The sequence below is a fragment of the Dama dama genome, chromosome 3 (assembly GCF_033118175.1).
Source record: "Dama dama isolate Ldn47 chromosome 3, ASM3311817v1, whole genome shotgun sequence".
NCBI lineage: Eukaryota > Metazoa > Chordata > Mammalia > Artiodactyla > Cervidae > Dama > Dama dama.
This window is the reverse complement of record NC_083683.1, coordinates 48,725,965-48,753,708: the sequence shown is the minus strand read 5'-3', so window position 1 is coordinate 48,753,708 and position 27,744 is coordinate 48,725,965. Positions and strand designations below refer to the sequence as shown.

The 27,744-nt window shown below is 35.2% G+C and overlaps 1 protein-coding gene across 3 annotated transcripts in view; it reads right to left on the bottom strand.

Annotated features, from left to right (window-relative positions):
• Positions 1–342: 342 nt before the first annotated feature.
• The window catches only part of RPAP3 (RNA polymerase II associated protein 3), a 35,214-nt gene continuing 7,812 nt past the window's right edge, over positions 343–27,744 (bottom strand). For all 3 annotated transcript variants that reach the window (XM_061129242.1, XM_061129251.1, XM_061129236.1), the window contains 14 exons: positions 26,659–26,781; positions 25,766–25,893; positions 22,708–22,829; positions 21,471–21,541; positions 20,345–20,470; positions 18,700–18,827; positions 13,265–13,386; positions 11,864–11,934; positions 11,643–11,744; positions 6,575–6,813; positions 4,931–5,117; positions 3,751–3,848; positions 3,186–3,286; positions 343–664 (listed from right to left, as the gene is read on the bottom strand). In XM_061129242.1, coding sequence (XP_060985225.1) covers positions 579–664; positions 3,186–3,286; positions 3,751–3,848; positions 4,931–5,117; positions 6,575–6,813; positions 11,643–11,744; positions 11,864–11,934; positions 13,265–13,386; positions 18,700–18,827; positions 20,345–20,470; positions 21,471–21,541; positions 22,708–22,829; positions 25,766–25,893; positions 26,659–26,781 — 1,704 coding nt within the window. In that variant the 3' untranslated portion in view covers positions 343–578. The remainder of the gene's footprint in view (positions 665–3,185; positions 3,287–3,750; positions 3,849–4,930; positions 5,118–6,574; positions 6,814–11,642; positions 11,745–11,863; positions 11,935–13,264; positions 13,387–18,699; positions 18,828–20,344; positions 20,471–21,470; positions 21,542–22,707; positions 22,830–25,765; positions 25,894–26,658; positions 26,782–27,744) is intronic.

Genomic DNA, 27,744 nt, shown 5'->3' with positions numbered 1-27,744 from the left:
AAAAAGCTGTAGCATTAAAATTTAAGGATGCTGTGACTCTCCAAGTAATCTTTCAAAAAATCTAAATAATAAAGTCTCCCTTCAAAATAAACACTAAAAATACACATCCTGCAACTAAGCAATTTTATGTTACTAAACTGGCACAATGATATGAAACCATTTTATAATGAAACATGATTATCTACCTAATTCTCTATATATAAATATAATTTTATTATAAGCTTATGAAGCAACCTTATCATGTGGTTACAAAAACTCATGAAAATATAAAAATAATGTAACATGAGGCACTGAAGAATACATCTAAACATTTAAAGTGACTTACAAAATAAAATACTGATCTTTACAAGTACACCTCATTATTTATATTTTTATTTTCAGAAAAAACTTATAAATAGTTCACTTAAGTATATTTCTCACTAGTTAATCACAATTCACTTTACAGCTAATTAGCCTATGTCCAAAAATAGTCCTTTTTCTGTATGATTTTATTTTCTTAAAAAGCAAAACATTTCATTCCAGTAGAAAAAATTTACATATTAAATTTAAAGAGGCAATAATTTCAGCAAAAATGGAAATCAACCACCATATCTTTTCTTGAGTTCTTCAACAGAGTTATCATTCAATCCTGATTTGTCTATGTGATTGAATAATACACGTGTAACTGAAAAAGAAAAAAATTTCATTTTAATCTCCACTGTTATAAAGTAAAGCAAAAATTAAAGGGAATAATAAAGTCTATTAAACACTTTTTACATTTTAAAGCAATCATTAGGGTTATTTGTAAATTCTAATTCAGATATTTAAAGAGCCAACCTAAGAACAGAAAATTATATAGCAACCCAATGATGCTTCTTGCCAGAATATCTTGCTTTAGCAATAAACAGTTTTCCCTATATCCTTAATGACATGAACTTTGCAGATTAAACATAATTCATTCTATACTACCTAAAAAGATTTTTGCCCTGTGTAACAAGTATACTTTTATTTACTTAATACTCCAATTAACTGTTTTTCAAACGTGAAAACATTTTATTTTAAAATAAAATTTTATATCACTACTATAAATAGAAAATTAGCAGTAATATTCACAAAAATCATGTTTGATGGGCAAGCTATGTATTTTTTAAATATATAAGATATATAACAATTAAAAGTTAAAAATAAGATTTCCTTATGAGTCATATAAAATCTTTATTTTTCATACCAGTAAACCGTTCACAGTTAACATTTTGGAAAACACTGCTATAGAGTTCATACTACATCCCTCAACATTAAAACTAGCTAACAGTTGTTACTAATAACAATGATAATAAAAGACAATAGCTACTATTTATTGAATATTTAGTTACATGCTAGGAACTACTCTAAATGCTTCCATGTTTAACCTAGCAGAGAGCAGTGATCCAACCAAGACAATACTGTTGGTAGGCCAGTTTGAAGGACCAACTCACATTCTTTGAGTACACTTCAAGTAATCACATCATAGTGACAAAAAATCCATTCAGTCAAGCACTTATACTAAGGTTTTTATGTACTAAGCACTATTCTAATACTCTGAGACCTAGAGAACAAGGGAGATAGTTCCTCCTGTCATGGAGCTTTCATTCTATTAGGGATAGAGAAATAATAAATACTGAAAATACTGTCTGCTATTGCAGTTCTGTCTTATGAAGAAAATAAAGCCAGGTAAGATGACAGACGGTGATGAGGAAGGGGAGGCGGGCAGTTAATGTGAGTAGGTCTGTGAGGAAAGGTGACTGAGGTAGTGACTATTAGGTGGAAACTGAATGAAATGAAGAAGAGGCAGGGAAGGATAGTCTCGGCTGAGAGAAACAGTCAAACACAAAGACTCTGAGGCTACAAGAAGCCTGGCAATTTGGTGCATTAATAAACACAGTCAGTGTGGTAGGCAGAATGACTTTAAACAGTGATAGAAAATGAAGTCAGAATAGTAATAACAAACTAATACCTTCAGGGAATTTCAGGACTGTTTCTGAAGACTGTTACTAAAGATTAAGTGAGAATTCTTTTCGTTTAAGTTTATTAAGAATCTCTCTAAACTAGGTCCACTTCCTCAAATACAACATAAAGAGTATTTTCTTTAGTGATTCAGACTCAATGTCACTGCTACAAACATAAAGAAGAAACAGAAAAGGAGCCCAAAGTGTGTTTAGTCCAGGAGGTACATCCTAATGATTCTTCTCTTTCTAAAACTAGACTATAGCTTAAAACTCTGAGTACCACTGACCCATGAACAACATGAGTTTAAACTGCACAGATCCCCTTACAGATGGATATTTTTCAGTAGGAAATACTATAGTATTATATGATCCAGAGTTGACTGAATCTGGATGAAGAACCTCGGATGCTGTGGACTGACTGTAAAATTGTATGTGGATTTTCAACTGTGTGGAGGGCTCGTTCCCCTAACTCCCACACTGTTCAAGGGACAACTGTAATTGAAGTGTCTCCATAGTTTGATTTTACTTAAATTAGGGTTCCGCAAAACTGACTTTATACCAAAGACTGAGATGTAGAAATAAATAAGGGATATAATTTTTCAAGTTCATCACCTGCCTCTCTTTACCCTCTAACTCTACAATTCAGCCACACTGCACTCCTTTTAACTTTCTGAGTTCAATTTGCCCTCTCCTGCCTCAAAACCTCTACACATCCTCACTCCCTTCATCTGACTCCTGTAGTTTTTTGAGAATTCAGCTTAAATCAAACAAACTCAAAGATATTAGCCGAAAAAAACAGATGCGACCACCTATGCACCCACCCCGCTGCATGCTCCTGTGGCAGGGACCCTGCACGTGTTCCACCATGCCAGGAGCTCAACCATTACACTGATACTATATTTTCAAGTAGAAGAGTTCAGACCACCTTGGTTTAAATCCTGGGTCTGGCTTCCTAGCTGTGGAACCTCAGTCAAGTTCCTTACCTATACATGTCTCAGTTTCCCCCTTTGTAAAAACAAAATGATAATCATACCTACACCTCACAATGTTGTTTTCAGACCAAAAAATTTTACTTAATTAGCTGTAACTCAATTTAATAAACTGCAATTAAGTTGCATGCACCCGTACATAATTGAATTCAATAAATATTCTCTATCATTTGTTGAATAAAGGAACACACAAGAATAAAGAGTAAAAGAAAGCTTTTTTTATAGAACTCACTTTTCTTCTCAGATTCTGACATAAACATCACCGCCATATCAAACCGTCTTAGTTCAGAAAGTCTTTGTAAGATTTCAAAGATGAGTGACGGCTTTTCTTTCCTGAAGCCCAAATAAAAAGCGAATGATCAATTAAAAGCAGCTCATTTAGTTCTGCTTACTAAAATAATATTTCTAATTATATATAAATAAAGTCTTCATTTATCTTTTGTTCCTGCACACTGTCTATATTTTAAGTGCCCAAATGAAGAGCTTATCAAGTCAACTGAAGAAACTAATATTCTTAAATATGAGGCATAGAATAGACATTACTAATCTGCTATAATACTTGTCACTTCTATACTCCACCTTTCTCTAAAAAAATCTGTAAGTCCTTTTCTCTCCTAATCATTTCCCTTTTCATTGTTTATACTTGTATTTCTTTACACTACTGCCACAGTAAAATTTACAATATAGCTAATTCTGCAATATAATAGGTAGCAGTATGATACCAAAAAGGATGAATTTTCCAAATCACTAAAAGTAGCTGAGCATTACAGTAGGAAAGTATAACTAAATTTACTTACTCAATGTAAAAGTCATGCAGAAGTTTAATGATTTGGTTGAATACATCTGGATCTAGATTTTTCTGAAACAACTTGGGATACAAGGATGGTTCAATTTGCTTTGGGAAAAATATAAGGAGTTAGAAAATTATGGCAATATTCCCAATCACAAATTATTTATGTAATAATTGCTTAGATCAACATAGTAAAGAATAACTACTATGCATAAGTATTTAATGAATAATAACAGGGAATCACACTGAAATGTAACTATGACAGAAAGTTAGAGGGACTGTAAGATAATCGCTCTGCTCAATTCACAGAAAAATCTCATGGAGAGATGTATATCACCCAAGAGAAATAGGAAACAAGAGAGCTCAAGGAGCAATAAAAAGAGAGTTTAAAAAATAGAACTACATGAGCTAATATATTTTGAAATATTATATACCGCACAATTATAAGAAATTATTATAGTAATTACACTTGAAAAAGTGCTAAAAAATCCATAATTTGGTGAATTTCATATGATTTGAATCTTTTCCTTGAGCAAATAAAAGTTCATTTTCAGGAGAATGATTACCTAAATACTGTAAGCATAGTTTGGCACACAGAAGGCACTCAATGTATTTTAGCTTCTTTCCTCATCTTGAAGAATGGAGAATTAAGTTTAAGTCATGATGTATGAAATTAGATTAAGTTTCTGTTAGAAAACAGAATTTAACACAGAACCTATTTCAAAGGTTCCCTGGTTGCAAATACTTAAAATGGCCTGATCAGGATGATATATGTATTAGGCAAGGAATAAGAGCATTTTCTACAATCACACTGTGAAAGAAACATGAAAGTGAAAGTCACTCAGAATACTGGAGTGTGTGGTCTTTCCCTTCTCCAGGGGATCTTCCCAACCCAGGGATCAAACCCAGGTGTCCTGCATTGCAGGCAGATTCTTTACCAGCTGAGCCACCAGGGAAGCCCAAGAATACAGGAGTGGGTAGCCTATCCCTTCTCCAGCAGATCTTCCCGACCCAGGAATCAAACTGGGGTCTCCTGCATTGCAGGCAGATTCCTTATCAACTGAGCTTTCAGGGAAGCCCAGAATCATACTGTTCACAAAGCAAATACAACCCTACTATTATATAGAGACAAAAGAAGTTCTCTGACCTTTAACTTACAAGAGAACTACTAGCTTCCTACGTCTTACCTTCAAGTACTGATACAACATATCTGGAGAACTTTTCAGTTGTCTGAAATCAGATTCAAGCTGAAATGAGTTTGCAGGCACTGGAGGAAGAACAGTCCTGATAAACTGGGCAGGTGCTCTGTCTACCTCTAGAGGAGTCTTCTCACTGAAGGACTGACATACGTCCTTTCTCAAACTGACATGAGAGCTGAAATATTTCAGAAACATCAACTAATCAGAAAAGAAACACAAATAGTCAAAGTTTACATACAGAAACATCAACAGAGATTCTAAAATTTCTGACTTTATTAATAGTGTGCTATCCGTTTATATTCTGCCAGTAGTAAATTCTTTCAGCTGATAATATATGTATAATTTTGGCAAGACATTTTACTTCTACAAATTTTCGTGTGTTGACTATATATTGCCTATTCTCCTTAGCTGAGCTAACAGCCTTGCCACTTTTTGACAAACTATTTCCATATACTGCATTAATAGTAACAGTGTTAGTGTTCAGTCGTGTCTGACTCTTTGCAAACCCACGGACTGTATTCCACCAGGTTCCTCTGTCCATGGAATTCTCCAGATAAGAATACTGGAGTGGGTTGCCATTCCCTTCTCCAGGGGATCTTCCCGACCCAAGGATCGAACCTGGGTCTCCCACATTGCAAGCAGATTCTTTTCCGTCTGAGCCGTCAGGGAAACCCATACGGCATTATTATATCACATATTCTCACAACTCAACCTTTCACTCTGATCTGAATTATCACAGTTTCAAGAAAGATTTCAAAAAGAAAGAAATGCTTTCTCCTTTAAAAAAAAAGTCTGCCTAATTAAAAGTTTTCCCACAATCTATACTCACTCTAAATAGAACTACTAGAATTCAAAGTTTAAAAAAAAAACGTTTTTAATAGGACTGTTGAGTAGCAATGAAAGAATATATAATAAAATTTCAATACCCCAAAGTAAACTATTAATCTATGTCTTTTATATTCTCATGATTAAGAAAACATATGACTTTTTAAAAAATTGTGAACCTAAGAAAAAAAATTCTGAAAAAATTTAAAGAGCCTTCTTCCCTGGTGGCTCAGAGGTTAAAGCGTCTGCCTGCAATGTGGGAGACCTGGGTTCGATCCCTGGGTCAATCCCCTAGACAAGGAAATGGCAACCCACTCCAGTATTCTTGCCTGGAGAATCCCATGGACGGAGGAGCCTGGTAGGCTACAGTCCACAGGGTCGCAAAGAGTCAGACACAACTGAGTGACTTCACTTTCACTTTCACAAATAATCATAAATATCAATGGCTAGAATAATGACAATGCCTAAATTCTACATTGTTTATGAAGCTTCCCTCCAAAAAATAAAAAGTTTTTGCTGAATTACAAAGTGAAACATATTTACTTAAGTTCTAGAAAAGAAAATAGATGAAATCAACGTGTTCAATGTACTTTTATCATTTCTAAATTCCTCACTATGGTAAAGGAATAATAATTCCTTCAGCAAAACCTCTCTTACATTTAAGTAAAAAGAAAAAAAAAGAACAGAATCTAAAGTTGGATAGTTCAAAAGGTTCTGGGGAAGAATACAACCAGAAGTCTTATCAGTACTATCAATTTTCCAGTGGAATTATTACCATTCAGATCAAATAAGAGTATTTCCACTCACTGAAGAGCTGAAGTGTCACTAATTTCTTCTATTTTCAGTACTTTGGCTTTCGGGACGCCACTTGTGGGCACAAGGTCACCCTGGCTTGAGTTCTTGTGTGCCATGCCCGCGACTGCTGCCACACGCGCCAGGTCAGCAGGGTTACACTCTGGAGCAGCCACCGCAGCGGTGCTATCCGGCACATCAACAGTCCGTATCAAACTACCAGTTTCTTCAATAATAACCTTCTTGAGTGGCTTCTGAAACAATTAAAATCAATTATTTACATCAATATATGAAGGTTTCTTATTTTAAGGTCACAAATTTAAAGGTTGCAATGTTCTTTCAGCCAATATTTCAGCTGTAAGTAAATTCAATCTGGAGTCATACTTTCTGAGAATGCAAAGAACAAAAAGAGTCACGGCACCTACCATATGCATGTCTAAATGGGGGAAAGACGGTGCATGCAGAAATAATTAGAAGGCACTATAAAAGGTGAAGATACGGGGTGCCCAAAGAACGGAGGAAGGAAGATAAAAATTGACATCAGGGAGCTTCACAGAAAAAGCACACAGGAATAGCAGTGTGATAGGGCACAGCACGGCCAGTGGAGAGGTGAGACGTCCACCACGGCTGGTGCAAGAGGAGAGGTGAGACACAGCCGGAAAGGCTGCTTAAAGACAGCTTACAAAGGGATCTGTGTACCATCTCAGGGAGTCTTGAGTTTATCCCAGAGGCAACAAAACCAAGAAAAAATACAGCCAAATGACATCAGTACTGTAGGCTAGCTAAGCAGAACGGTCAGGCAATGAACAGCATTTTGTATGAAAGAGACTAATATTTAAACCTAACTGCATCTTCTACATATGTAGCAGCTGGATAAAACCAGCCCAGGATTAAAGATTTGTCAAATAATATTCACAAAGTTGGTAAGAACTTGACCATAATAATGGTTTTTAATTTATTAAAATAAATAGCATTCACTATTTATTTTAATCATAACAGATGTTAAACATTTTCAATTTCTTCCTCAGCTTACATGTAATACTTTAGTTTTTAAAAAAAGACTTTCTTCAGTATATTGCTTTCATTCCAACTATACGACTGAATTTTAAATTAAAAAATTGAAATATAAAAACCTTTTATACTAAACTCAGTGTTAAAACCAGACATTTCATTAGCATAACTAAGAAACGACCTAATGGTAACAACTGAGTGTTACTGGATGAATACACATAAATAAAGAAGCTATTATAAGTTTGTTAACAGAATCCTGTTAGCAGTTCTATCGTAAAGGATAGTCATGTTAATCTAAGGCCTCTGTTTTGCTGAGAACTATCAAAACCAGTAAGCTTTCTATCAAAATATTGACCAAGAATGAACATGTGTTTATGTTAAAAAATAGTGTTAAAGAACAGACTGTAAAAAATAGACTACGACTACTGAATTATATTGACGCAGTCCCATTTAAAACCAAATCGTGGGGACTTCCCTGGCAGTCCAGTGGTTAAGACTGCACTTCCACTGCAGGGGACACAGGTTCAATCCCTGGTCAGGGAACTAACATCCTGCATGTCACACCATAAGGCAAAAAACAAAACCCAAATCTTGTCAATGACAAGAGATGTGTAAACTGATCTAAGTTAATGAATTTCCTAACAGATGATCTGTTTAAGGGATGACCAGTGGCTCCTGAGAGCTGCTCAATGTTACTGATGATGGCTGGGAGGGATGAGGGGATGACAGTATACTGGTAAAAGGAGAAAAACATAAAAGATACCACTATAGCTGAAAGATATAAGAAAACATAAAAGCATAAATTGATTTTTTTTTTTTTTTTTTTGGCCACACCTCACAGCTTGTGGGATCTCAGTGCCCCAACTAGGGACTGAACCCCAGCGGCTGACAGTGAAAACAGAGTCCTAACCACTGGACCACCAGGGAATTCCCAAATTCATCTCTTTTTAAATTGAGATTTATAAACACAACATTTTCTTTAGCTCTATATTATGACCATTTCAAGGAAAAGAAAACAGAAATGAGAATAAACAGAAAGAGAAGACCAAGTAGAAAGGGGAAATTTTCATATGGGAAAACAGGAAAATGAAAATAAAATAATAGAAAACAAATTAGTGGAAACTAACTCATTTCCTATCTAGGAACTCCAGGCCCAGCAGGTCTACATTACTGGTCACCTACAGTCTCTCTAGAGAAGACATGCCAAAAGCAGTCAAACCTGCCAGCCCTTAAGTACAAAACTCCGTGGTTGAGCCTCTCACTTGAATAAAGTAACCCCTTCCCTGACCACTCTCCTCAGTGTTCAGGTGGCCTCACACAGAGGACTGAAAAGGAAATTAACATTTGTTTCACCTGAAACTGCCGCAGCATTTCTGGACATCATTTTCTTTGATCTCAACTAACCTATGAATTATTTTCAGCTTAAGCAGAAAAAGCCACATAGGGATTATACTTGCCTAAGATTTTAAAGCTTAAGAAGTGGCCTGCCTGCTAAGTTGCTTCAGTCGTATCTGACTCTTTGCAACCCTATGAACTATAGCCTGTCAGGCTCCTCTGTCCATGGGATTCTCCAGGCAAGAATACTGGAGTGGGTTGCCGTTTCCTTCTCCAAGGGATCTTCCTGATCCAGGAATCGAACCTGTGTCTCCTGAAGTGGCAAGAGGGTTTTTTTTTTTTTTTTTTTTTTACCACTAGTGCCACCTGGGAAGCCTTTATCAGGCGGGACTCGAATCAAACCAAAAGCATCATACCAAACTGCCATACTATTTTTAAAATAATGCCCAGATTTTAAAATGGAGACCTATTACAAAAATAAAGAGCAAATTTTCCCCTTCCTACTGAGATAATGATTTTGCTTGTGTTGGATAGTTACAAAATGGTTAACTCAGATCTCTCAATTCATGGAGGTGTTCTGTTTTGAGATCCAGCCACAAAAGATTCAAATTCATGTTGCATTTTCACAATTACTAACATAATTGATTTATAACCTGAAGGAGAACAAAACTCAACAGATTTATAAAAGCTGTCTAGGACACACTGGCCACAGAACATTCTTCCATACAGATATTTGATTTACCACATGGCAGTGTTTTTATAATTATGGACAAGCAAAGTCTGACAAAGGCTTATTTTTTTAAAACTTTGGAATTAATTTTTGTGACAAAATTTTACAGAGATGTAAAAGTATAAATCACATTGATTAATCATTTAATCACTTTTACTGTAAAAAATAGAATAATAGGTAAAAAATATGATGTGTGACAATGAATGTACAAAAGCAACTAGATTTATGCCTGGCACATGAAATGCTATCTCAGAAAATTCAAGAATAAAGACAAAATAGGAACCCAGGAAATGTATTAAAGAATTCTTCTGTTCCTTACTTGAAATAAGAACTTGGCAAAACACTTTCTTTGCCTCACCTTCTTCCTTTGTAAAAGAATAAAAATATCTGCTCTGACTTCACTGTAAAATCAGCATTTCTCTCAAAGCATCATCCATGCATTAACAGTTACTCCCAAGGGGCAGGGAGGGAATTATGATCAGTGAAGTGCACACAGGGAGGTTTCTGGAGGCTGATACGTTTCAATTTTTTGACCCAGTTGGTGGTTTTATCCTTTAAATTTTAATTTGTCCTGGGTACTTTTTTATATGTATTTTATCTTTCATAATTTCCATATATGATACTAAGTAAACATCGGAAATTACCAGAGAGTCAAATTTATATGTATATGTATAAATTCATATACACATATATATGAATTCCCAGGTGGCGATAGTGGCAAAGAACCCGTCTGCCAATGCAGGAGACATAAGAGATGCATGTTCAATCCCTGGGTCAGGAAGATCCCCTGAAGAAGGAAATGGCAACCCACTCCAGTATTCTTGCTTGGAAAATCCCATGGACAGAGAAGCCTGGCGGGCTACAGTCCACAGGGTCACAAAGAGTCAGACACAACTGAAAGACTAACACACATATATATATATATATATAATAATACATGCCTTAAATGATTCAATTTTAAAAGTCCAACACAAGACAAATCACTGAATTTTACCATCTACTCTTTCTGTTCCAATATTGCAGGAAAAACTGGCTTTGTGAGACTTAACAAAAAACAGTATGGTATACTAAAAACAATATGCAGCATATATTCTTAAGAATAATTTTGCCTATACAGGTATACCTTAGAGATACTGCAGGTTCAGTTACAAACTATCACATAAAGTGAATATTGCAATAAAGCAAGTCACCTAAAGCTTTCGGTTTCTCAATGTATAGTAAAAGTTACATTTATACTATACCATAATCTTTTAAGTGTGAAATAGCAACATGTCTTTAAAAAAACAATGTATATAACTTTAAAAATTTTTATTGCAAAAAAATGCTAACCATCATCTAAGCCTTCATCCTCATAACCTTTTCGTAATAGAAACAAAGATCACTGATCACAGAGCACCATAACAAATATGACATTAACAAAAAAGTTTGAAATATTGAGAGAATTACCAAAACGTGACACAAAGACAGAAAGTAAATACTATTGGGAAAATGGTGCCAACAGACTTGCACAGCAGAGGGTTGCCACAAATCTTCAATCTGTAAAAAATGCAGTATCTGCAAAGTGCGATAAAATGAGGTATGCCTGTACTAGATTTTTGCCCAAGTGCTCATTTTAGATCTAACCCCACAGAAGTTGCCATACTGTAATAAAATCCCAATCTCAAAAAGGAACAGTAAAAGAAATGAAAGATGTTTAACTACAAAATGCACAAATTTTGAAGCACAAACTGCTTCAAATTCCTTTTTAATCAGAAAATATGAAGAAATATTTAGTGTTATATTAAAGGACACTTTAAAAAGTTATGCCAGAACTTAAAACAGTTCCATTTCTCCAATTTTCTTATGCCAATCTTCCTAAGAAGTATTTCTTTAAGATTCTAAAACTGGTTCTAGGAAGAGATCTCAACATATCTTTTAAGAGATCTACTAATTCAACAGCTTGTTTCAACTCTATTTATTATACCAGTGATGTTTAAATAGCAAGGAGAAAAATTCGGGTTTACTTACAGTTGATCCAAGATGAGGTGGATTATCAATGGGTTTTATCACATTTTGCCTTTGAGTAGAATCAAGAAAGACATCATCCCAGTGTCCTTTCTCAATTAATTCCTTGAAAATAAATTTGTAATTATGACTATCAAAATATTCTCAGGTTAATCACACAATAAATAAAGGTATTTATGCTTCAGAAGATAGGACCATATTTTGGTGGAAAGAAGAATGTTTACCTTTTTAATTTTGGAAAGTTCAGTTACTGCTTGTTTATTTCCAGGCTCCAAAAGTAAAACGATTTCAAAATCTAAAACGAATTTTTAAGAAACATAATAAATTAATGCAAATACCTTATGGAGTTCAAGAAATCATATATTTAGTTAGTAATCCCATACCTATATCTCAAGAAGTTTTACTCAGGATGCTAGGAAACTGGTGAGCAATAATAAGAACTAACGCTTCTTGAGTGTTTTTCTCTTTGCTTTATATATCAATTCTCAGGTAGCCTTCACTACAACTCCACTTCACAGTGACACAACTGAGGCCTGAGGGCTAGAGGTCATCTACTTATCAAAGCTCACCCTGATAACAAAGGATGGGGTAACTCACCAAATGTAAGAGAGAATCTAAGAGAATTCCAGATCATGGAATACTATTCAGCCTTAAAAAGGAATCCAATTCTGATATATGCTACAATAATGGATGAGTCTTGGAGACACATTAAATGAAGTAAGCCAGAAATAAAAGGATAACCATTGTATGACTCTTTACTCATATGAGGTACCTAGAACAATCAGATTCAGAGACAGAAGATAGGATGCTGGTCACCAGGAGCTGGAGGGAAGTGGGAATAGAGAACTACTGTCAAACGACAAGAGTATTCAAAATGGAATGATGAAAAAGTTCTGGAGATGTACAATGGTGATGGTTGCACAAAAGGTGAATGTACTCAATGCATTGAACTGTACACCTAAAAATGGTTTAAACAGTAAATTCTATGTAATGTATATTTTACCATAATAAAAAAAATACATGGGCTACAGCTGAAGCCAGACTTTATAAACTGCCAGATTTAAATGAACATGTCACAAAACAAAGGCTGAAAATCAACTGTGTAACTACTGATGCATCAAGAAGTTAGAAAACTGGCAAATTAAGCCAAAGGATAGCTGAAGGAAGGAAATAAAAGAGCAGAAATAAATAAAACAGAAAATAAGCTGGTTCTTCAAAATGACTAAGAATAAATACTAAAAAGACGGATTGTGAAAAAAATAATAATCAGCAATCAAGGAAAAAAGGAAGACATCATTACAGATCTCATATTATCCTCTATCTCCTGGTTGTTGATTCCCTTCCTTTTCACTCTTGCCTTTTGCCTGCTTTTTTCCTTCTTACCTATAACTCAAATTTTTCATTAATCTTGATTGACAATTGGCCAGTCTATACTGCTATTAGAAGATAACCAGACCCACTATGGAAGCTGAATTTCTCCAAATTTGCAAACCTAAACTGTGAAAGAAAATGTACTTCTCTAAGTTCTGTATCCTCAAACCATGGAAAGGCTAGGAAAATGTCTGCTACTATAACTTGGGATTGTCAACAGGGAGAGTGAGTGCCAGTTATAAAAATAGTCTTACCTTGTTTGGCCTCACTGAGCTTTCCCAAAAATGTTCTTGCAGTTCCTCTTCTGGCAAAAGCTTTCGAATACGAGCCATCTAACAAGATAGCTTGTGTGCAGTCTTTTTCAGCCTCTTCATACCTATTAAATATGATATAAATGCTAAGTAGAAAAATGTAGCTTATAGAACACTTCATGTAAACTGAGTTTCTAATATAAAAAATATACATATAATTTCAGTTACCAATTCCCCAATCTCTGTTTAAGGGAAAAGACTAATTTCTAAATTTTTTATTCTCACCAAATTTTGGAATCTTCTGGTTGAGGAGGGAGAAGGTAACAGATTAAGTGAAGTCAAATTAGTCTGGTGGAAGGACAGAATTAATGATGGCAAAATATGAATAAAGCAGACAAAATACCACAGCATACCTCCCCACCAACTCTCAACATGTACAGTTACTACATTAACAATAACTGGCATCAATTCTCCAAACTTCATTAAGATTTACCCATACTACACATCACCTAAGGAAAACAACACACTCAGTACTTCAAATTCATTATGTATATGAAAGAGTATCATCTAATACTTTTCATAAATTCTACTCATCCATGCAATCAGCAATCAATTCAGTCTGAATGGGTACTGCTTCACAACAAAAAAGTTAAGAAAAGCTGAAAAAATAAAAATAAAAATCTTGATACCCTCATATATTAAAATGACATTAATGAACTGTTATGAATTTACTTGGCATAATAATGGTATTGTGCTTATGTATGAAGCATCCTTAAGGGATGAAATATCATGTCCATGATTTGCTTTATAATAACTCAGGTGGGAAAAAAGTAGAACCAAATATGACAAAAAAGGTATGGCTTGTGAAAACTAGATGATTTGGTACACAAAGTTTACTATGAAGTTTCATAATAAAATTTTTTCTAAAAAAAGAATCTTCTGTGATCACATTCTTCCCAAGACCTAAATGAATGCCATCCTACCTTCAAAATAAGACCTAGTATGAACAAGGTTAAACAGCCCTGAATTCTTTTTTTCTGTATTCTTTAATTCACTTCTGAGCAAAAGAAAGATTATGTTTGTGTGTGTTCATGTCCATGCCCCAACCAGTTTATTCTCTACATGACTGATTACATCATCTTCCCATTCAAGATACTGCATGGGCTCCACACTTCTTAGGATGAAGTCGCGCTCTCTGCCAAGCACAAAGTTGGGGGCTTGCTTGACTCTCCAGCCTTATCTCTGCCAGTGCCCCTGCATATCAGTCATCATATGAACCTCCTGCCCTTTCCAGAAGGTACCAAGGAATTTTTGCATCCTGTGTCTTTGAACCTGCACTGGGACACCAGACCTGTTTCCTCACCTCACTAATCATACCATCCCTTTACATCTTGGTTTGGTTCAAACTCCTGTTTGAAAAGTTGCTCTTTTCCCTGTTCCTCATCTAGTCTATAATACCTGACAGCACTCACTATTTAGTAGAGAAAACTTCAGATATTAACTGTAAATCTAGAAGACACACTAAAGGGGATTTCCTGGTGGTCCAATGACTAGGACTCAGCGTTTTCATTGCTGAGGATACAGGTTTGAACCCTGGTCAGGGAACTAGGACTCTGCAAGCTGGGCAGTATGGCCAAAAAAAATAAAGACATACTAGAAAGAGATTCAAGTAAGACTCACATAGGTCTTTTAAATTAAAAAAAAAAAAAAAACTTGCTGTGATATACTTATGTGGTTATCAACTAAAGCAACAAAACACAATAAATTAGAGCCCTCATAAATGTAGATATAATCTCTCATCTATTAGAAGGTATTATTCTTGGCATTAATCAAACCTAAAAATGTAGGCCTTACAATTTTTAAATCATTTGCAATTCCTGAATAGCAAAATTCAAAATTTTCCTAAGTTAGTAAGAAATGCAATGACTTTTACTTGGTCTAATCAAAACAATACCTCTCTAGTGAGTCTGTTAGTTTCAATGAAGTTAAATACAAATTAATATTTTCTTCTATGATATCCTGTGATCCTTTGAGAGATCTGAAAATCTGGATGGGAAAAATACTACATCCTTACTACCATTAACTTTTAAATGACATGTAGCTTTCCTTTCAATTACAACTGCAGATAATAAACCACATTAGTAAAAACAGTACCTATGACTTTGTCACCAATAAAAATCACAGATATTTTCACATCACACCACATTTGTCACAGGTATCTTTGAGGTAGCACAACTATTTCAGAAACGGGGTAGTGTAACCTGACGTTTGTTTGCATGTGATCACAGCACCTGTTCGTAAACGCTCCTATGACACAGCTGGCCAACCACCAGGCAACTCTGTCCCTAGCAGTCACTTAGACTCCAAGAGTGAAGCCATATGTTAAGGACTGTGTTGCCATTTCTTCCTCCAGGGGATCTTCCTGACCCAGGGACCAAAGCCACGTCTCCCGCGTGTCCTCACACTGGCAGGCAAATTCTTTACCACTGAGCTACCGTTATCACACTGGTAATGTAATCATCTGTGCTGCTTTCTGGGCATTCCCTAGATACACGTACTGGTTGATCAATATGTAGAAGATGTGTCAATGAACATCCCAAAATTCTAGTGGTTTTATTCAAACTTTCACAGTAATACGTCTTTAAAAATTTTTTACCTTTAACTTGCCTGTATTTATTTTAGGTTTGGAAATTTTTGTTCTTTTTAAGTTTTCATTTTGCACTGGGGTATAGCCAATTAACAATGCTACAGTAGTATCAGGTGAGCAGCAAAGGGACTCAGTCATACATACACATGTATCCCTTCTCCCCCAAACCCCACTCCCATCCAGGCTGGCACATAACACTGAGGAGTTCCATGTGCTATATAATAGGTCTTTGTTGGTTATCCATTTTAAATATGGTAGTGTGTACATGACCTTCCCAAACTCCCTAACTATCCCCTCCCCCTGGCCAACAACAGATTCGCTTTCTAAATCTGTAAGTCTCTTTCTGTTTCATAAGTAAGTTCATTTGCATCATTTCTTTTTAGATTCCACATATAAGGGATGTTATTATTATATTTCTCCTTCTCTGTCTGACTTACTTCGCTCAGTATGACACTGTCTATAACGTGCCTGTATTTTAAATGCAGTTTCTCATTTTGTAGTGTGTTTAATTTCTTTTTAATAACTTTAATTATTTATTTATATCTGTGCTGAGTCTCCATTGCTGTGTGGCTTTTCTCAAGTTGCAGTGAACAGGGGTTACTCTTTAGTTGCAGTGAGGGGCTTCTCATTGTGGTGGCTTCTCTTGTTGTGGAGCACAGGTTCTAGGGAGCAAATGGGCTTCAGTAGTTGTGGCTCCCAGGCTCCAGAGCACAGGCTCACTATTGTGGCACACAGGCTGAGCTGCTCTGCAGCATGTGGCATCTTTTTGGATCAAGGAGTGAACCTGTGCCTCCTGCATTGGCGGGCAGATTCTTTACCACTGAGTCACCAGGGAAGCCTCTGTAGAGTGTTAATCTTTAAAAGTATACATACGATTATATCACAAATTTTGATGAAGCACAAGCTGGAATCAAGATTGCAGGGAGAAGTATCAACAAACTCAGATATGCAGATGACACTACTCTTATGACAGAAAGTGATGAGGAACTAAAGAGCCTCTTGATGAAGGTGAAACAGGAGAGTGAAAAGGTTGGCCTAAAACTCAACATTCAAAAAACAAAGATCATGGCATCCGGTCCCATCACTTCATGGAAAATAGATGGGAAAACAATGGAAAGAGTGACAGACTTTTATTTTCTTGGGCTCCAAAATCACTGCAGATGGTGACTGCAGCCATGAAATTAAAAGATGCTTGCTCCTTGGAAGAAAAGCTATGACCAACCTAGACAGCGTAATAAAAAGCTGAGACATTACTTTGCCAACAAAGGTCCGTCTAATCAAAGCCATCTTTTTTCCAGTAGTCATGTATGGATGTGAGAGTTGAACCATAAACAGGGCTGAACCCTGAAGAATTGAGGTGGTATTGGAGAAGACTCTTGAGAGTCCCTTGGACTGCAAAGAGATCAAACCAGTCAATCTTAAAGAAATTGTGGTGGTTTAGTCTCTAAGTCATGTCCGACTCTTGCAAACCCATGGACTGTAGCCTGGCAGGCTCCTCTATCCATGGGATTCTCCAGGCAAGAATTCTGGAGTGCGTTGCCATTTCCTTTTCCAAGGAATCTTCTCATCCCAGGAATCGAACCTGGCTCTCCTTCATTGCAGGTAGATTCTTTACCGACTGAGCTATGAGGGAAGCTCTTAAAGGAAATAAGTCCCGAATATTCATTGGAAGGACTGATGCTGAGCTGAAGCTCTAATACTTTGGCCACCTGATGCAAAGAACGGACTCACTGGAAAAGACCCTGATGCTGGGAAAGACTGAAGGCAGGAGAAGGGGACAACAGAGGACAAGACGGTTGAATGGTATCACCAACTCAATGGACATGAGTTTGAGCAAGCTCCAGGAGTTGGTGATGGACAGGGAAGCCTGGCGTGCTGCAGTCCATGGGGTCGCAGAGTCGGACATGACTGAGTGACTGAACTAATATCACAAATCTTAATATTTTTAAAACTCTATTTCAATATAGTTGGTTTCCTTTGTATTCCTAAATGTATAAATACACACTTGAATATTATCTTGAGAAAGGTGCACCATGCAGCCAAAGCAGTCTGTGGCACCAAAAAGTTTAGAATCTCTACTTATAATATTTATAGGAATCTTTAATTCTATAACTAGTGTGTAGTATTACAACAAAGACATAGTTTCTATCATCAGATATATTATTCTGCTGATTGTCCAACATGGAGCCCTTGAGTGCATCCAGCAATATGTGGTTAGTATCACAGGACCAAGTTTTAGTTCTGTATGTAATCAATCAGCAGTTCAACGACAGCAGTTCTCTGTCTTGTTATATATGCATACGCTTCCAGATAAGATTCTGCCCAAAGGGTTCTGAGATTAAAAATAATTTTTAAATCACTAATTCAGAATAGCATAAAGCAATTAAAGAAGTGTTAAACTGTGTAATGCCAGACCAAAACTGAGTAAGTGCTTTAGAGCTAGTGGCACAGTGGTAAATAATCCATCTGCTAAATAAAAGAGATGCAGGTTCGATCTCTTGGTCAGAAAGTTCCCTGGAGAAGAAATGGCAACCCACTCTAGGATTCTTGCCTGGAAAATCCTGTGGACAGAGGAGGCTGGCGAGCTACATACAGTCCATGGGGTCACAAACAGTCAGAAACGACTAAGCAACTAGACAACAACAACATTTACTGAATATGTACTATGACACACACACCCTCTCTCTTCTAATGCTTAAGACTGAGTTAAATTTAATTATTTAGATAATATACCATTTTATGGTAAATTTCATTTTCATCCTGCAAAGAATTAAAGGTAACCAATACTTACTTCTGAATCTTCAGATAGGCCATTGCTCTGTTAGCTGGAAGAAGGGCATTAGCGCCATCTGCTGCTATCCCTCGAGTATAGCATTCGATGGCTCTTTCATATTTCCCCTCTTTGAAAAATGCATTTCCCTACCATTTTGGAAAGAAGTATGGAGAATTAAAAAAAAAATTAGTTGAATTCAAATTTTTAGCAACACTGCTAGTATACCAATTATTACTATATCAGTAATTAAGCTATTTTTTAATTGCTAAAAATCCATGAGATGTTTTAGAATCTGTTAGTTTGGGTTGGTTTCTATAATAGTGTTCTTCTCTTTTCAGTACTAAAAAAAATAGTATACTACTATATTATCTTGCAGCACTAACCATTATTTTACCAATTAAAGACTAGACGAAGTTTAAATGGAAAACACATTTTAATAAATACAGGCCCAAATACTTTAATTATATTAGAATCTGTGCAGGGAATTCCCCGTGGTCCAGCTGTTAGGACTCCACGCTCTCACTGCTGAGGGCACTGGTTTGATCCCTCGTTGGGGAATTAAGATCCCCCAAGCTGCGAGGCACAATAAAAAAAAAATAGAATCTGTACAAAAGAATTTCATAATCCAAACAATTTTTATGAAAGAACAGAGTACCAGACTGCACAGCTCACTATTCATTAACATTAATATGCCTAAACAGAGAATAAATCAAATTGTATTGGAAGGTGTACTAGATTTTCATTTTAACATTTATTTATAATCAGAGTCAGATATATCACAATCAATAATCATTCCATAAATTTTTATTAGCAATCCTCTGTAGGTCCATGAAAGCCTATAATATGTTAAATTACATTTAAAGAAATTTTGATCAGAAATAGTTCATTGTGTGACATCCCTGGCAGTCCAGCGGTTAAGATGCCATACTTCCACTGCTAGGGGCGTGGGTTCAATCCCTGGTCAGAGAATTAAAATTTCATGTGCCCTGTGGTGAGGCCAAAAAGGGGGAAAAAAATGAAAAATAAATAAGAATCAGGTTTAATTTATTTCTTTTTTAAATAATTTTATTTATTTCTTTCTGGCTGTGCTGGGTCTTCATTGCTGCCCGTGGACTTTCTCTAGTTGCAGTGAGTGGTGGGCTACTCTTCACTGCAACGGTTGGGCTTCTCACTGCGGTGGCTTCTCGAGGAGCACGGGCTCTAGAGCAGACTTCAGGAGTGAGGCTCCGGGGCTCTCGAGCACAGGCTCAGTCGTTGTGGTACCGGGCTTGGCTGCCACGTGGCATGTGGGATTTTCCCAGACCAGGGATCGAATGCGTGTCTCCTATACTGCCAGGTGGATTCTTTACCACTGAGCCACCGGGGAAGCACTGTGATTTATTTCTATGTTAACTTTACAACCATCTGTATGTAAATATATGTCAAAATGCTCAAAAATAATTTGTTTCCTAAATTTATATATAATACTTTTTTACAATTATGTATTAAGTCATCAATTACTCAGTTTTAATTAGTAGGCTCCAGAAGTTTTAGTATATTTAATTTTCAGTTTCTACTGAAGAAGAATTTTAATATAATATTAGGAAAGACAGAAACTTAACTGATACACAAAAAACTAAGAGTAAACTCGGGAAAACATATATATGTTAGAATCCTGGATTACCCGATCTTTCTCTGAAATAGCCTGTTGTTTATTCTGTTGCTCTTCAATTTGTTTTTTCTCTCCTTCATCTGACTTAACCATTGTATCAGTTTCCTCTGGATATGAGTTTTCTTTGGAAGTTAAAGCCTAGAAGACATAGCAGTCAGCTAAATAAAACAAATAATGGAAGATGCATACTTTTTTCACTTTAAAATAACAAACTATTCATATTAGAATTCCTGCCACATTTCAAATAATTAAAACATTTACTCCAATTCAAAATCTTTCTAATAACAAAATTAAACAGCAAATAAATTTAATGTACATCTTATTCCAATTAAAGTAAGTAATATTCACTAAAGAGCTGTTCATTTATTTATTCAACAAAGATTCTTTTGAATGTCTACACTGTTCTAGGAACAATTTTTAAAAACAAAGAAGGTAATTGAGACCACATTACCAAATTTCTCAAATTTACTATTCATAGTCATTATCTGACCAAGGATAAAACACAAAAATATACAATACAGTTCATAATTAAGAGTCAAGTTGATGTATTTACCAAGAGTTTTTATATGCAATATGTAATGGCAATATTTAAAGGCAGACATTCCTCAATCATTGCTACTTTCAACAGATGGCAAAATAATTATAAATGATGCAAAAGTAAAGTGAAAGGAATACATAACTATTAAGTATAATTTGACAGCAAATTTTACAGTTAAGTAATATCTATTTTCTTACTTTTAAAAAATTTAGTATTATTTTCCCTGTATAAACCATAAAGATGGAGCAACTTTAAAACTACAAAAATCAAAGAAATATGTGAAAGTTTAGTACAAAAACAAAGCACAAGCCAAATTAGAAAAATTAGTGGGATAAAGAAAAATAATTCTGTCATCTGGATAAAATAAAGCAGCAGTAGTTCTAAAAATCTCAGACAGCTTTTTAAGGTAACAATTAAGAATCTTTAAATACCAATATACCACCTCTAGCTTACAATGTGTTTAGTTAAAAAAACTCTCTAGTACAAAGAATTAAAATTAGAAAAATGTCTACATTACATAGTACAAGTCTATACAAAAACATTTACTTTGTCAAATAAAGGTAATAAGTAACACACTTAATTTAAATGACTACAGTTTACCTGATTAATTTTCCTGAGTTCATTTGTAGCTTCAAAGTTATTTGGTTCCAGTTCTAATACTTGTTCATAATCTGAGTAAAACAGAATATAACAGAATATTTAAAAGATATATGGTACCTATGGCTGATTCACATTGAGGTTTGACAGAAAACAACAAAATTCTGTAAGGCAATTATCCTTCAATTAAAAAATATATTAATTTTTAAAAAAAAAGATATATGGGACTTTCCTGGTGGTACAGCGGATAAGAATCTGCCTGCCAATGCAGGGGACGCGCATTCAATCCCTGGTCCGAGAAGATTCCACATGTCTCAGAGCAACTAAGCCTATGCACCACCACTATCGTGTCCGTGCTCCAGAGCCCACAGGCCACAAGGACTGAGCCCCTGAGCCACAACTACTGAAGCCCACACACCCTAGAGCCTGGGCCCCACCACAAGAAAGTCACAGTAAGAAGCACATATGCCACAATGATGAGTTGCCCCCACTAGTCACAACCACGGAAAGCCTGCACACAGCAACACAGACTCAGTGTAACCAACAATAAATAATCAATCAAAAAAAGATATATGGTATTCAAAAACCTGTATAAAATAGCAGTCATTTCCTTTCAGGGGACAAAACTATCCTATAAGCAAAATTAAGAGGAACTAAGAAATACTGACATTATTCCACTGGCTTTCCTCCATTCTCCAAGAACAGATAAAACCCTGAATCCTTGTGTCAGATCACCTCCTTCTTCAAGCCTCAGAAAGAACACTTGCTATCATAAGTTATATCTCATAAAACCAAGAAGGAGCACAATCTTTCAGACATAAACGTCATTCCGATTTTCTGATTTACACTACACAAGCCTCTTTTATGAAATAATAAAAGGATTAAAATTTTAAAATAAATAAAAATGTGTTAGGTTCATGCATTACCTCTAGCCTCACAAAAGCCAACAAGATGTTTTAATCTGTCTCACATATAAGAAACTGAAAATCAGAGAAGATACATAACCTTCCCCTAGTAACACAGTGGTTGAATGAGAATATGAACCAAAGTTTAATCAGTGGCAAATAACATGGTCTTTTCCCAAAATATCAAAATACATTTTAAATTGCAAAAACCAGTTTTATTCAATATAGAAAGATCTCTGAAGATAGTAACTGTGATTATCTAGTATTCTGTGTATAGAATCAGTTAAACTATTAAATAACTTTTTAGATAATGATGACCTGGAAAACATTAATACCTTTTTTGGCATCCTCTAATTTTTGCAAAGCAAATCGAGCGGCACCTCGTCTTGCATAAGCCTTTGTATAACTTCTATTCAAGGCAATTGCTAAATTACAATCAGACTCGGCAACAGCAAATCTGCAATTTAAAGAAAAATAAAGTGAAGTTAATAAAAATCATCTGTTAAACCAAAACTTCAAAAAATTTGTTTCTGAAATCTCTGAAAAGGGGATTTACTTTCCATTTGAAGGCATGTTTCTCATTTTTTTTTTCTATTTTCTTTTTAATTTTTATTGTAGATTTATAGTATTGTGTTAGTTTCAGGCATACAACAAAATGAATCAGTTATACATATATGTATACGTGTGTGTGTGTATTTATACGTATTTATCTCCTCTTTTTTAGATTCTTTTCCCACAGAGGCCATTACAGAGTACTATGCAGAGTTCCCTGTGCTACCATCTCCTTTTAGTTAAGCCACTAAAATCAGTAACTTCTGATGTAAGCGGTTTCTTTAAAGCAAAGAAAAGAATGCCCACTATCACTGCTTTTTCTCAGTACTCTACTAGAGGTCCTGATCAATTGAGTTCCCTGAGAAAGAAACAGAGCTAAAAAGACTAGAGACGAAGGAATAAAACTGACATTCTCAGATGATATAATGGTCTACCAAGAAAATTCAAAACAATCTAGACAAGACTGTTAGAAATAATGAAAGTTAAGCAAGGTGGCTACTCTACTAGATATCAACAGCAACCAAAAAAAAAAAAAAAAAAACTAATAAATCTAACAAAAGATGTACAAGATTCAGATGCAGAAAATTACAAGGTTGTCTTCAAAGACATGAAAGATAAGTACAGCAATTTCATATTCATCTATAAGACACAAAAATACAACAATATAATTCTCTCCAAACTGATCTATAAGTCCAATGCAATTGTAATCAAATGTTTCAAGGAATTGGACAGGATAATTCTAAAATTTATACTGATTAGTAAAAGTCCAAGAATACCCAACATTCCTAAAGAATAATAAGGCCCTATACCAAATACCAAGATTTATTATAATACTATAAAAATTAAAGATAGTATGGAATGGCTATAGTAATGGGAAACAGATCAATGAAGAGAATAAAGAAATGAGAAACAGATCTATGCAAACTTGACATATGGCAATGGTAGAACTGCAGATCCATGGGGAAAGCATGGATATTCAATAAATAGGGCTGAAACAACTGGGATATGAAACTGGAATTATACCTTCAGCACACACACAAGGAGACTTAAGCATGAAAAGTAAAACATAACTTTTAGGAGAAAATAGAGGAGATTGTTATGAACTCAAAGAAGAGGACTATTTTCACAAATCATACTTTTCAAAGTGCCAACATTTTATAAAAATTAATAAATGAAACACACTAAAATAAGAATTTCTGTTCACTAAGACACCATTTTAAAAAGGAAGATCAGCTACAAACTGAGAGAAGATATAAACACTAAAGAATTAGTATCCCCAAAAAAAGAATGCTTAAAAATCAACAGAAAAACAGCCTAACAGAAAAAAGGACCAAAGATAAAACAAACATATCACAGGAAAAAAAGATAAGTGATGAATAAACACATAAGAAGATGTTCAACCACATGAGAAATTGGGGAAATGCAAATTAAGGCCACAATGAATTACCACTTTACAGCCCCTAGACTAAAAACAATTCAGAAGCCCCATTATACCAGCGTTGGTAAGGATATGTAACATGTATTCTTATACACTGCTAATGGGAATGTAAGCAAATACAACTATCATTGTGACAACTGCTCACCATCATTAAAAGTTGAACATGTGCACATCCTAAGACCTAGCACCAAGAAACACATACTGAAGTGCTCAGTATCACTGTCGTTAAATAAGAAAGGGAAGGAGGGTGGAAGGCAGGAAAAGAAAGAAGACAAGAAGGTGAGGAATAAAGGAACCAACCAGCAATCCAGCAATTAGAGAATGGACACATAACGGTATATTCCTAAAAAGGAACTGCATATGCATTTAACAGTGAAAATGAGAGATCTACAGCTATTGATACATGCAAAACACGAACAAATCTTATGAGATGAACTAAAATATGAAATACAGTATTCAAAGAAATAGACAAGCCACAGAAAACTATATCCAATGATATAGTTTTAAAGCTCAAAAATAAGCAATGTTATACAATGTATTAGAGATATACACATATATAATAAATTTTTTTTAATCAAAAGAATGATCACTCAAGATGGTGGTTAACTGGGAGGGACAAGGGTCAGGATATGGAAGAGAATATCAAAAGTAGCTTTGAAAAATAATGTTCTGATTCTTAAGCTGAGTAGCATGTACACGCAGATTTATTTAAAATTATTCTTCATCATTTACACATACTGTAGATATCAAATATTATAAAAGATAAATACTCCTAATTTGTCAGAATATTTCAGGGGTTTTAAAATATGCTATTAAAAATAGTAAAAACTCAGACACCAATATAATTGATATTTCCAAACAGTAATTAAATCAGTAAGAACATCCTCCTTGATAGTATTTGGTTTTTTAAAAATTTTTATGCTAGGTCATTTCTCTGCTTATGATTAAGACCATATACATTTAAGTTCTTCAACATTAAGTATGTATTTTAAGGGTCAGTATGATTTAAATGTTGGAACATATTTTAAGCTTACCATAATAAAAGTTCTCTGTATTAAACAGTAAATATATAATATTTCAAAATAATGAAGGAAAATTAACTTATAGAGAATTTTTTTACCCAGTTAACTTTTTTCCTTCTGTAAATTAGGAAAAGGGCATCTTATTCAATTTTTATAGGAGGAACACCTCAATAAAGTGAGCTACAAGGAGCATGGTTTGAGCACCTGAATGTTTAAAGGCTTAAGTTGAAGAAAGAGAGTGAATAAGAATTTATAGTTGAAAAGAAATGGAAAATTTTCTCAAGCATTTCTACACATTTCAGTAAGAAAGATTAAAAAAAAAAAAAAACCCAGTCTCCATATGCACATAAAATATTCACACACATTATGGAAACTCCTTACTTTTTCAGTCTGAAGTAAGCTGATGCTCTGTTTGTTGGCAACACCGGATTATATGGATCAGCATCCATGCCTTTGGTGTAGCACTCAATTGCTTCATCATATTTTCCTTGTTTGAAGTATTTATTGCCCTGTAAAAGCATATAAGTCAGATGCACACTGACACAGAATTCCAGAGCTACTTTCTTTCATTATTCATCTCTTCCTCTCTCATTGGCCATGTAATCAAAACAAAGCTAATGGTCCCAGTTTGGGCCCAATCCAGGAGCCCTGGCAGAAAAATGAGTAAAATACCTAGCATTAAATACTTTTTATTCACAATAACCCACAGAAATTCAACAAAAGAAAGGCATCAAGACAAATTTTAATCTGAAGAGTGCCACCTCTTTAAAAAGCAATATAGCCAGTTTAATAATAAAGAGACATTTCTCAGGGAGATGTCATATGTTTCGAAATGCAACCAAAGACGGTCTGTGATATGGAGTAGTGGGATACAATATACATGTCAAGAATCACACACTGATCTGATTAGTAGTTCAGTCTACTACTTAAAGCCCTGGAACAACTCTCTGCACACTCCAAGTACTTTACATATAATAATTCCTTTAGTAACACAACAACCCATTTAGATTTAGTAATAATATTAATCTTACTGTACAGCTAAGAAAACTGAATACATACAGGCAATTTAAAAGACCTTGTCACAGGACTTGAACCTAGATAATCTGGTTTCAGAGCACACACTCCTAACCACTGTGCTATTCTGCCTCCTGATAGGGATATAGCCAAAAACAACTTGAACACCCACTAAATTACACTGTAGAAATCTTGGGGGCCACATGATTTTTCTACAAATTCTGCCTAACCGAAGGAACCCATAGCTGACTAGAAAGTACCTTTTCTTTTAGAGCAAGAGCCTTTTGTGAATCTACATGAATCCCATCTTCATCTGACTCGGATTCTTGAGACACAGAATCATGGGTACTCTCTTCTTTGTCAAGTTCATCAAGGATACTATCCTGAAATCAAAAGTAGGGGAACAGTGTCATAATTACATGACCATTAAAAAAAAAAGATATACTGCCCCCCCAAAAAAGAACATTCAACAGAACTTAAGTTTTTATAACCTAAGGACTTAAAGGCCTATAAAAATAATCCAAATAACCTCTCACTATTAGGAGTTAATTCAGAGAATAGAATATTCTTATTTAGAAAACCAAGACCCAAACCACTTACACAATCTGACTTTGAACTCATATAAAGTAAACTAAGTCTACAAACCAACCCTAAATCACCAACTATTAGCAGTGAAGTATTACTGTTTTACATGAGGGAAGTTTGCAGTTAACCCAAATCTATGCAACTGCATCCAAAAACAGGGAAAGGGTTTTGTCTGAAAACCTTTTTTCTTTCTGATTTAAAAACTGCTTGCAGAGTACAATTAACTCCTGATTCTCACAGCAACCTATGAGGGTAGAAATAATCATCCATGTTTTTCACTTGAAGAAATTGAGAAATAAAAGTTAGCAAACTCACTCAAGGTCACTCAGCTAGGAAGTGGCCAAATGAGGATCTGAACCTAAGCAGTCTGCCTCCTCCAAGGAGCTCTCAATAACTATGTTACACTGTTTATCAATGTATTCTCAAATATAGCTGACTATCAAAGAAAATACACAACAAGCTCCTCCAGCAATTTCCAATTTCTTTTGACCCAGACACTCCTTTCAGGGTAATAAATCATTTCATGGACTGCATCAGTATTTTTTTAAACTATTTTTTTAGAATGCATGCATGCATGCTCAGTTGCTTCAGCTGTGTCCAACTCTTTGCGCCCTCATAGATTGTAGCCCACCTGGCCTCTCTGTTGATGGGGATTCTCCAAGCAAGAATACTGGAGTGAGTTGCCATGCCCTTCTCCAGGGGATCTTCCCGACGCAGAGATAGAACCCAGGTCTCATGTTTCCTGCACTGGCAGGCAGGTT